At 35.2% G+C, this 12,955-nt stretch overlaps 1 protein-coding gene across 5 annotated transcripts in view; it reads right to left on the bottom strand.

Moving 5' to 3' along the window:
- Positions 1-12,955, bottom strand: part of KIF6 (kinesin family member 6) — a 143,380-nt gene that overhangs the window by 122,298 nt on the left and 8,127 nt on the right. For all 5 annotated transcript variants that reach the window (XM_030269215.4, XM_072927614.1, XM_072927616.1 and 2 more), the window contains exons 4-5: positions 6,413-6,560; positions 3,777-3,886 (exon numbers count right to left, since the gene is read on the bottom strand). In XM_030269215.4, the coding sequence (XP_030125075.4) occupies positions 3,777-3,886; positions 6,413-6,560 (258 nt within the window). The remainder of the gene's footprint in view (positions 1-3,776; positions 3,887-6,412; positions 6,561-12,955) is intronic.

Genomic DNA, 12,955 nt, shown 5'->3' with positions numbered 1-12,955 from the left:
ACATGGAATCAGAATCAACACATCTGTAATCAACATGTTTCTAATAACTTGAGAAACATTTGTCAAGACTATTTGTCTTTGCATTTTTCTTAAATGGTAGTAACTACAACTGTAAATTATCCCTTCCTTAAATTAAAAGCAAGCCAACAATGATTTTATTTATTCCTCCTGTTAGAAACGTTCTTAGTTACACATCTATCAGACTAAAGGTGTCAGAAATGAATTGGATGCAAGTATCAAGGATACGGCTAAAGTTCCAGAAGAGCTGCTAAATATTATTGAAAATCCTTTTCACTTCTTTGGATAGTCCTTCAACATAAGATTTTTTTTTTTTTTTTTACCTTTTGAAATGGTTACTGAGAGTTAAACCTTATTGGCATTACTGAGTAGCCATTAGGGTCTCCTCAGCTGAGACATCCTATAGTATCCAATATGGTGACCAAGTAGTTGCCTCACTGGATTTGGAAAACTCAGAAAATAATCTGTTAAAACAGAAGTACACTAAATCTGAGGATAAATAACATGTCTTTCAGAGTGAATTACGTGTTCTGATACAATTTAAAACAAATTAGAGCTTTTTTTAGAAGTTAGGAGTTTTTATTTAAACTAAAACTATTTTCTGTGCAAGTGTAGATAATATTTTCTATCTATACATACACACCTGTATATATGTACATATATGTATTTAAATATTTTTTCATGTTCTTCAAGATAAACCACAAGAGGGAGTATGGGGCTTGAGTTTTTATCAGTAGGCAGTTCTTTCAGGTTAATTACTCCAAGTTGCTTCAAAAGTAAAGAGATTCGGTTTTTTTCTGCTTTACTTTCCCTTCCACCCCATCCCAAACTAAGAATGAAATCAAGTATCAAAGCATCATTCCATAATATTGGGAGTAGCTCAGAGTCTGATGGTCAAAACATTCAAATGAATATAGAGAAATAATTTTAATACATTGCAATGCACTCACTCTTTTCAAGAAATATTGCACATAAAAGTACACACAACGCTTCTTTGGTAGTTACAACAATTACTCTTCCAAGTATAATTGCCTCCCACTGTTAGCTTTATTTTGTCGTGGTGGTATAAGACATTTCTCATACAATCACAAAACTCAGCTTCCCCATTCACAGCATAAACCCCAGAGTAGAATTCTGGTCTTGCGTATCAAACTTTTGATAATGTCAGATGATATTCTGTCTGCATCTGTGTGTGCACTAAAGCCCATAGCAGTTCTAATTAGTGTATACCCTTATTAACTTATGCCCTTTCCTGCATCAGCTGAGCTGCCACCAATGCAGGAGAGCCTTGCACACTGAATGCTTTAACTTATTAAATTTTTGTTACTGGCAAACATTGACCTTAAGGTTCCTTTGATTAATTAATACTACTTCATTACCTTGTGAACTATAAATATTATTTAAAAACCCACTTCATATATTTTGGAAAATAAATGACCATTTAAAAAGTCAAGCTTCCTATTATTATATCTGCCTCTAGGGATTAGAATTGAAGAAATCTAAAATATTCTCAAAAACTTGACAAACTTTTAAAAATTAATCATAAAGATGCAAACAACATATGAAGATACACAACTATGTCAATACATGAGCTGTATATAGTGATACTATGCCACTGTGAGGAGACTGTGGAGCTGAAAACAAATTTAGGATAAAGTTAGAAGAGAAAAGCAAGTAGACATCTTGGAGTCTGTTCAGAAGAACAGAATAAATTAATGGATACACATAAGCAATGTTTTGTAAAGCTGTAAGGAACTTTAGCTTTTAGGAAAGAATTATCAGGATAATCCTCTTATATACCATCCCAAAAAGATGATATTTCAAAAGTACAACTCCCTGAATACTACAACAGAGGACAAAGTCAGCATGTATTCAAGAGGCAAGCTCTCAAATTTATTCAGCTACCAGCATCACAACAGCACACAGATTTGATTTTCCATCCAAGTAGAGATTTAGAGCATAATCTCCTTGATGAGACATGGCAGAACTATGAGATGAGTAAGGGCTTGTGCAGACTGTTTGCTTGACAAGTCATATTGTGATAGGAAATCCTTCCCACTGTCTCCAATGGATTCTGTTTTGAGACAACAAAAACACAGTTTGTTCTGGATGTTATGGACATGACTGGACACTGTTACATATTTAGGGGTTAATGATTTATGTAACAGTGAACCTGAGCAGGCACAGCCTGCACAGTGAGGTGCTGCGCACACAGTGGGGCATTCAGGCCCGAGTTGTGCTGCACAGATCCCTCGGCTGCCAGATAAATTCACCGAGTTCTCAGGCAAACACCTTCTAGAATGAAGCTGCTTTCTTATAAGAAAATAATACAAAGGCTTAACAGAGCAAAAGGGAGACCCTCTCTCCACAGCCAGGACCCGTACTGCTCTTGTGCAGTGCGCCACAGGGAAGTCATTCAGGCTCTGTCCCAGCAAGTGATGGGATGCAAGATTTACTTGCCACCTATCTTCCCCCTCTTATTCTGTCTTACCAAAGCAGTTACCCTATCAAAATATTTGTTCTAGCAACAAATTTGTTGCTAAACCTTTCTTACTGGCATCTGGAAAAAGCTGTGCACTCTCTTCCCTCATCACCCCACCATGTAGAACAAGGAATCAAAACAGAAACAATAAGATCAGTGATTCATGTATGAACAAAACATACAAAATCTGTTAGAATTTGCAGGCAATGTCAATAATCATACTCACAAAAAAAAAATTTCAAATAAATTTTCATATTTGCTCAAATGCTTGTAGAAAAATTACATCTAAAAAGCTTCACTGGACTTTATACAAATCAAATCAACATAAACCATGGATGTGAATAACCAATATATCTTACATGCTGAAGTTATTGTATGCCTTTTAAGTGTAATTTGTTTGAACTGTAATTTTAAAAAATCATAATTTTAGAAGAAATTATTCAAAACAGTTTTTAGCTGTCTCCTCATTAACGAAGTCTAACCTTAAAGAAAATTTTACTCTCTTAACCTTTGGTATTCAGTAGTAACAGAATGAACACTCTTAATTTTAAAAGAATGTATTTCATATAAAAAAGTGAACTAATAATATTATTAGTCTTCAAAGTTTTAAAATACTGATAATTCTCAGAACACTGGAAATATATTTCTTGTAGGTTTATGTTTGGTGGTCAGTTACCAAATTACAAAGGTGGTACAGCCATTAAAAGGGGCTGACATTAACACTGTTTAGACTACCTTTAACTACCTTTCTCCAGTCATGAGTATGTGCTAGTGTCTGATCAATGACTACTCTTATAAATATATTTCCTTACATTCTGAAGGAAATATATTTTTCTTTGGAGTCCCTTGTGGCCCATTTTCTAGCTGTAACTTACCTTATTTCATAACTGCATATTCTAGAATTATTCTTGAAGGAAAAGAAATAGAAGCAGGGAGATTTTCTCATACTGTTGCAAGGAAATAGCACCTGTTCCATGTCTCTGCCACACACAGCCATACAAAGAGACAGGCTGCCATGTCAGGGGCTGCAAGAGACCTTTTCTGCATAATAGCAACAAACACTTTTAATCCTTTCACCTTCAGTTATGCCCTACCCTCCATACACACAGAATAACAGAATATTTAGGCACCATTGACAAAATTGTGAAAAACAAGTATTCTGATTAAATTAACACTGATATCAGTAGTACAACTTCAAAAAGTCCCTAAACAATGTAATAGGGTATATGAAAATGATTCCTCTTGGTTTTGATGATTTTCTGTATTTATTACTTACGGCAAATCTTCCATTCTGGAGGCCTCATGTCTTGGGTCCAGCAGATCATAACCACATTCATTGTAGATTTCTAAGTAGGAAACATGAGTTGTGTACACTTTACTGCTATCCTGGATAAGAAAAAAACAGTGCTATACACATAAGTTAGAAGTAGATTAGAAGACAAACTTATTTCTGAAGCTTCTAGGTCACTTTCTCACTTTCTCTCTTTTCCTGGAATGGCACACATCTTAAATTTTTGATACTTTCATGTTACATGTTACCATATGCATAAGGACTCAAGAAAAGAAAGGAAAGAAAAACCTCACAAGCACTCCCAACCAAAATAGAGACACACACACAACTCACTAAAACAAAAATCCCCCACAAAAACCCACCATTACCATGAGTTTAGTCTGGGATTTTTAATTGATTCTGTATACTTTCAAAAGTCTGTATATATTTAGAACATGGGAGCTGCTTACAGAACTATGCAACATGACATTTTTCTCTTCTGCACTAAAAAAGAAAGTTTTTATAATAAGGTAAATGCTCATATTATAGATAGAAAGACTATGCTTAAAGAAAAAACAAAGTAAAAGTAGAAACATCAACAAAAATAAGATTTATTTTATTTAGAAACTTCTTTTCATTCTCTTTATCATAACATTAGAGCACTGTACATGATGTCAGCTGTTCTCTGCAATCACAATTCTTTTGGTAAATTACATTGCCAAAAAGTAATTCAACACAACTGAGTTTTGCCGACAATTTTCCCCTGCCCCAAAGCCAAATCCAAACAACATAAACCTCAAAATACTGGGCTATGATTTCCAAAATTAAAGAAATAAAAGACAATTAAAAAAATCAATCACTTCTTTTCAGCAGATAAAACCACTGTGAAAGCACTCATATCACATTTGAAATTTGATACTTCACTTCAGGTTTCTTTTGCAAAATACTTTGAGATATAACTTGTCACTTTCATTTAATAATTATTTCCCATGGTTTTTTTAATTGGTTATGACAGTTCACTATTTAAAGGGACATAATTTAAGAGATACACTACAGATGGATGTAAAAAACATAGTAAGGAACAGTTCAAAGAAGATGCCATGAAAATAGGAGAATTTCTAAATTAAAAGGAGATGTTATTAAAAACAAAGGGCTTGATTTTCTTCTCATTTAGTTCTCCAATTTTGTTTCTTTGGTTTTGAATTGCACTGTCTTTGTCCAAGCAAGAGTTTAACAAGTCTTGTATTTCATGTCCCTGATTTCACTTTCTCCTGTTTCATCCTACTTAGGGTTAGAAGGCAAATTTCTTTTCCACTATTTGAGCAGCTTCCAAACCACAGTTGTAGATATAAAGAAGTGCAACAGGGGAAAGATACGAAAAGAAAGGCAAGAGAAAAGATAAAACACCAAGAAGAGATCCTTTAAAATGCACTAAGAAAAGGAATTATACAAAACAATTTGGAAGCAGGAAAATTGAAATAGCCCTATAAGTGTAACTAAGTATAGCTTTTGATCCAAAATCCAGTCTGAAGTGAGAAACACTGGTATTTCTGTGCTGAGAATTTGACAAACATGCTAGCTCTTTTTCATCCTATTTTGTTTGTATTACATAATTGACGTTAGAAAATAATGTTGGTGTGTTAACACTGTTTGTTGTTGGCGATTGCATGATAAACCTGTTCACTTTCCACAACAAAAGTCCTCCACAGAGGTTGTGTGAGTGCAGCAGAAGGTTAAAGATAACATGATCATGTGGGGTTTTTTAATTTCTGTCCCCACAATGGCAAGTTTTTGTGTACTTGCCACATGCTATGTACATTTACCTGCCAAAGTCATACTTCCAAAAAGCCAAAGTAATTACTTATCCATGTTAACCCTTACTGAGACAGGGCATATTAATGCAACTGAGCCATACACCCTTATGCAAACAGACTGGTTCTCTGTAGTACACAACTGAAAGAATACAAGTGTACAGTGGAATGACTTATGCTAATGTCAAATCATATTTAAATTGGCTTAATTAAATAGCTTTGCTAAAATGTTAAGATTAATGAGTCATACGCCTGATGGAATAAATGAAGAGACAAAATATAAATTACATCAGACTCCTCTCTTCACTTTCTCCTATAATTACAAAAGCACTGGAATAATTGACTGTATTGACTCATGTAAATATTTCAGACACTAAAAGAAAATTAAATTTCTCACAAATATAATAAACGTAAAAAAATCAGTGTGTTTACTCTGGCACATCCTCTCTCTTATCAACTCATTCCATTGCATAAAATGTCAAAATGAAATGCAATGCACGCAATGCAAAACCAGAGTGGAGGTGATATAAGTGTTAGACAAGGAGAACCACTTGTATGATCTGAAGGTATGCTGCACTGACTAAAAATAACCTGGCTTTTAAAACTACCAAAGCCCCCCACAATGATGTCCATAATTTTCAGACTATTGCAATAAGCCAGGTCGCCAAAACAACTACAAATATATTCTTGCACACAATAAATACCGTGCCAAGTATTTTGTTAATCATTAGTTTTAGGGCTTCCACTAACACTATTATAAAAACAACCATTAGCAATAGTCAAATATTTGAAACCAGCTATTAAAAAGAAACAGAAAATAATGATCCATACCTTCTGCAACTGATCGAAAATATAAGATAAAGTCCTGGGAATGATGCCTCGATCACTATAACGTTCTGCTCCTCCTGTGACGGTAAAAGTTTTGCCACTGCCTGTCTGACCATATGCAAAGATAGTCCCATTGTATCCAGCCAAAACACTATACAATTAAAAAAAGGAAGATAATATTTAAGGCAGAACATATTGTCCATGATCAACTTTGTATAGAACCAAAATATAATTAACAGTAATTCTTAATTACATAGCAACTGTCTTTGATTATACAAGAGTACACTTTAAAATATATATAGTCTAGATTCTATAGAATTTCAGCTGTCTAGAATGGAAGAATTTCTTGATGCCTTGACTTCATGCATTATTAGCTGATCATGCTTATTACTATTTACACTACCTTTTCATACTTTTTAGTTTGGCAGATGATTTTTTGCAAGGATGATATTTAATGTCTCTATAAACTGTAGATGTCAGGAATTGTGCCATTCATACATTAAAAGAATCAAGAAATAGTTCACATACAACCTCATTAAACGCAAACAGAAAACTATATTATGGTTAAAAACTCATGCAAGGATACCAAGGTCCAACTTTTATTCTGAGAATACAACTATACTAAAATACCAGACTATGCTTTGAAAAGGATATGCAGGAGAGCCTGTGCTTAAATCAGTGTAATAAAGTCCTAATTTAATATGAAAATACAGAAACCCACACTGGTGATAGCAAACATTTCTGTTACAATTATGACTGTGCAAGAAGCTTTGATAGAACAGAAAACATAGCTATTAATGACATAACATGAAATGGCATTCAGACTCATCTTTTTCATACCTCTTACTTCTGTTTGCAGAAGTGCCTAATGAAAGTCCAGTTCAAATATTTTTTCTGTAATTCACCACACTGCCACCATTGACTTCCACCTTATTTCCACTAAGCAGTAGATAAGATTATTCATCTTAAATTTTTTTATTGGACTTATTATGCTTAAGGACCTACCAATTTTGTTCAACAAACTGAAAAGCAAAAATTATTCTTGTGCATTTTGTTTAAAGATGAAATGATAAATAAGCTACAACTTCAATAAATAAAAAGAGGGAAAACAACCCTTGTGTAAGAGGAAAAGAAACATTTATATAGATAGCTGCTGGTCTGGCGCCACGAGAGATGCAATGATTCTCCAACTTAAAGTTTATTTAAAGGCCTGGGTAGTTGCCAAATTGCTTATTTTAATCCATTACAGTAGGATGTCAAAGACAACAACAGAAGCATGTTGAAAGGAGCTACAGTGAACATCTGCTCCCAAACCGCACAAGGATTGAATATATGTAGATATTAGATTCCAGATGTTACAAATCAAAACAATTATTATGATAAAACACCTCATTCATCTATCTTAGGAATTTCTAGTGCCCACTGTCACAATATCTGAATGCTGACGACAGTAATGAGCTGCCAGAGGGTGATGGGTATCAACAGAAGTCCAGACATGGCAGATTCAAACCTAGCAAGAGGAAATTATTCTTAAAGCAAATTGTAGTTAAGCTGTGCAACTCTTTACCACGCCATGTTTTGGACATTTAAATGTCACACAGGCTTCAGCAGAGATTGGAATAAATCACCAAAACGTTTTTCTTCAGGGCTACTAATCACAGAGAAATCAGAAGGTCTCTAAACTACAAATAACTAAATACTAAGAGGATACATGCAGGAGGCAGTTCTACATGCTTACTTTTTTTCCTTACTTACATGCTTATTTTTTTCCTCTGAGCAATCTCTGTTAGTCCCTGTGAGAGACAGCACAGTGCACTTGATGGAACCTTGGTCTGATGCAGTATAGTTGCTCTTCAGCTCTTGAAGAAGAATTCTCTGGCTCTTCAGAGCTGGTAACTAGGGTTGTTAAATTTTCTTACTCCTCTTTTTTAAAGGTGCATCTTGCAATGTGTTAAGAACTAGTAAATGCGTGGCTGCAAACTATTAGCTCGACATGATTGTATTCTGATTTCTAACCACTTCACAAAAGTTGAATAGGATAAAGCATCACATACTATATGCTGTCAAAACAGCTGCAAAAGTCAATTTTTTTTTTTTGCTATTTGATTCCTGTATATTCTTATAGTTTCTGCACTGCATCAGCACAGCTCTGAAAATTTTTTCCAGAAAACCCTGACAGCTCATAAAATGTGAACATATCAATGTCAATGCATTCTTCTAATCCAATGCAATTATAGGTTATCCTAATATTGCATTACATGGATTATTTTTATTCTACAGTTATGTTCTTTAAATTCTGAGCTAAAAGTCAACCTTATTTTCTAAACTTATGTACAAGTACCTATATATGTCTGTGTATAATTATATATATACAAATAATTGCATTCTGTCCTTATTTACAGCACACATTTCTTTCATTCAGAGTGTATTACAGCTACCATCAAGTCAATTTAAGGACAGCCTGCTTGAGGTACTAAGGAAGCCTGTAAGGAAAAATTACTAATAATACCAGTGAAATTGTTGGCAAAGCCTTCTAAGAGTAACATGTGACTCCATGAGGACTGGATGGAGAACAAATTCCCTTTTTATGTCTGAGAAGCAAAACACTTAGATAAATAAGAGACAAGGGACTAGGAGTTCAGGCAGGACTGACAAAGTTGCTTTGGCTCAGAAGCATGAGATCTTGCCTCCTGAAAAGAGTAGAGGGGAAAATGCAGTGAAAATTAAAAGCTTTCACTGCACTGGCTGGTGGAGAGAAAATTAAACTTATGAACTACACAAAAGTTAAGGGTTTGTGCATATATATATACTTATGAAAGAACATATTCCAAAAGTGAAAATATATGACTATCATTGTAAGTCTAATAGCGTGAATATTAGTCAATGTTAGTTTTGAAGGTCTCTATGTGATAACATGAATTAAGTAAAAAAAGTCTAGGTTTGATGTGTCTTTTTCACACTTATTTTAAGTAACTTCATTTGGAATCAATGGTCATAGAGGATATTTTAGCAATGAGCCTGAATTTCTGCATTCGCAAAGAAACGTGGCCAAGATTTTAAATTCTGTTAAGGTAAGATTTTCACAAAAACATGACATTTCAGAGAAAATGTGGACATGCAATAGGTCCACAAAAAGTTGTATTTCAATCTCATTTAATATACTGAGCTGTCTTCACAGTTTATTAATATGTGGAAGATCTGTCTCATGACTGCCAAGAAAGGCCCTAAAAAGTCAGTTGCAAATTCAAAAAGGGCAGAACTAAACAAATAGAATATTGATATTTTAGATTTAACTCATGAGTTCTAGGATTTCCAGATTTTGTAGCATAATTGATAACTATGTCAACACTTGGTAAATATGTCTTTAAATATATCTTTTTAGACTGAATATTTATTTGTTTCAGTGAAAATACATGTTGTCAAGTCATATGAAGTTTCACATATTACAAAACAATATAAAAATGTCTGCTTGCTCTATTGGAAATGTAAACATGTATGCCTATGTAGCCACTTGTACATACATGTCATGCATGTTAAGGTGAGTAGGATGATAAGTGTTAGTCTTTTTTTGATCACTGTAAAAAAAGTTGATTTAAATCAAAATATTGATGAAGAAATATCATGATTGTCTGCCAAGTATTATGATCTCATCAATAAGTATTTATGCAGTAAGAAAGTCTCTTTAGCAAAGCTGATATCACTGAACAACACAAAATAGTGCAAAAAGATTTTGCATGGTGGAAATCGAAATAAGATAGAGTTCATGGGGAAAAAGCAATACCATAAATTGCAGGCATGCAACTTCCAAAGTATGAATAATTATTGTTTATTCCATTCCTAAATCTTCTTTATCCTTTTATTCTGCATTATAATTTATCATCAAATTACATGTTCCCTTCAAGATGATTATAATTTAGAAAAGGATTTAATCTCTTCTTACATTTTACCCAAAGAACTGAATGCTTCTTTTCTGATCAAGCACTGAAAACTTCCTGCTGTTTTTTAGCAACACAACAGCTTGTGGTTCACCTTACAGAGCTAAACGGCAACAAGTTTAAGAAAAAAGAAAGCATTGAATATATCCTCTATGTTGCTTAGGATTTAAATCACACCTTTTCCAAGCAAAAGGCAGTTTGTGCACACAGATGACTAAGAAGGTTGATTTGATACCACTGCTAAATATACCTAAGCATGTATTACAGCAGCAACATGATGGGATAAATTAAAAATTGTCAAGTTTTACCTCCAGCTATGACACAGACTAGCAAAAAATGTCCCCCAACAAGAGTGTTTGAGACAGCAATTGCAATACTTTTAGTATTTTTCTAACTAGAATACTAAGGGATATTTCCCCCCCCACCCTCCACTGGGAAAGTTCTCTACTTGGAAAGTATTAAGTAAGATCATGATCCACAGCTTATTCAATTCAATGAGCACCTTTCCAATATGTCACTGAATTTTAGGGGAAAAATTTGATGCAGCAAATTTTTGCTGCTGTAAATGCTTGAAACATACGGCAGCATTTACACTTATCTGTGTGTATCAAAAACCTTAGAAACTCCTAACATACATTCTACAAATATTTTTCCAATTAACATGGAATACACTTAATTTTAGTACTTCTCTTCTTTTGAAAAAAATACATAATAGAAAATCAGAAGGCGGAAGTAAATGTTCCTTATATATTTCACTTTCAGTACAACCTTAATGCTACCTAATAACCCAAATGTTGTCACATAACAGCTTACATAATGATGATTGCTCAAGAAAATCAGTTTTGGTCTTATGAAAAAATTATTATGTGTTCTGTGCTGCATTGTGGACTTTGAGAAACTATCCATTATCAAGCATAGGACAATTTTTTACATTAATATAAAGAAGAGCAATACCATAGTTTTTTCCCCTCATGTTTCTTACTCACTTATCAAGTAACTTGCATGCACTGTGAGATAAGAACTTTTAATTTGAAAATTCTGTTCAGACCTCTATTTAAATTAATGCTGTTACAGAGCTATTAACTGGCATTTCAGTCACTCCACTGCCTTGTCTCATTCCTGAAAGCTGTCTAACTCCCAAATATAGTGCGATACAGAAGTATAACTCATGGAAGCAATTCCACTTAAATTGATAGATAAGTTATGTTTACAACCACCTAACATTCCTCAAGTGAGAAATTCCTCAAGTGAGAGCTAGACAATTTATTGGTAGTTATTACAGTCTAAAATATCACTCAGTACTTTGTCCTTGAGTATCTGAGACTATATAAATAGTGGTAAAAGCCCAGTGACAGTAGACAGAGGTTGAAAGCAGACTGAGGTTGTTTTATTGTGGCTGGGTTTTCTGACGACATTTTGCTTTAATTTCCAGTGAAGATCATTTGTTCTATTTAAAGCATACAGACACAAAACTTTTCATTTGTTTCTGTGCTCATTGTTAATGAGACTTTAGGGAGGATTTTGCCTAGAGTATAACCAAGAGCTCTGCTTCCTCTGCTGCTGCACTGTTTTTGCTAAGTCGAACAAAACAGTTACCTTCAAAATTTGCAAAAAAAAAAAAAAAAAAAAAAGGAAAAGAAACTCTCCTCCTTGAGTTCTGTCCCCAATTTGGGCTCTCCAGCAGATGAAAAATGCACTAAAGAAACTGGAGTGAGCTTGCCAGAACCAATTGAATTGAGGCTGCAGCATGTGTAAGAGGCCGTCTGAAGACCCTCACTCATTTGCCTGCTGATTGCCACGAGAAGGAACTCCCTTCCCCTGCTGCAGATCCGGCTTGGAGAAGGCAACAGTGCAGGTGCAGCCGCTGCACCGTTACGTTCTGTTCCCAACAAGGCCCGGCAAGAACTTGGCAAGAACTTGGCAAGGACTTGGCAAGGACTTGGCGAAGACCCAGCACGGACCCAGCACAGGGCAGCCGGCTGCAATTCCTGCCTCACTCTCCACCTTTAAGCCAAATGAACTGTTGGGGTGACTCTGGTGGTCTCTCACTGAAAACCCCTCGTCTGCCTCATTACCACTGTGACAAACAGAGGTCAATACCCCTCTCCCCAAGGACTGAGACTGAGACCCCTACCACAGGGAGTGCGGGGGAGAATGGCATGACCTGTTCTTCTCCAGTAACTTCAATGGACTTATTCTTCATTGTGTTTGTTCTGCCTGGATGATTTTCTGTAGATACACCTATTCCCCCCCACAGCAAGTTCTATAGACTCTCATTGTTCTGCATGTTCCCCCCTTTCCCTCTGTGGACTATAACTGGACCCCTGGGTTAGGTAGGACTTTGGAGACTCTCCCCAACACAACAAGACGGATCCCCATCGTCCGGACCAGTGAGGACCTCACCTGTGTTGGTAGCTATTCCCATCCCCCTTCTCTCTCTCTCTCTCTCTATCCTTTTTATTTCTTTCCTGACCCCACTATCGCATGTATTATTCTGGCCCCTAATAAAGGTGCATTTGTTGTGATTAAACTGATAGTCCCCTGCTGTTTGTCTTTTGCACTTTGGGATCGGCTAACGAACCATCACGACACCCCGCTACAAGCGGATGGT

The sequence above is a fragment of the Taeniopygia guttata genome, chromosome 3 (genome assembly GCF_048771995.1).
Source record: "Taeniopygia guttata chromosome 3, bTaeGut7.mat, whole genome shotgun sequence".
NCBI lineage: Eukaryota > Metazoa > Chordata > Aves > Passeriformes > Estrildidae > Taeniopygia > Taeniopygia guttata.
The sequence above is the reverse complement of the archived record's forward strand: the minus strand, read 5'-3'. Positions and strand labels throughout refer to the sequence as shown.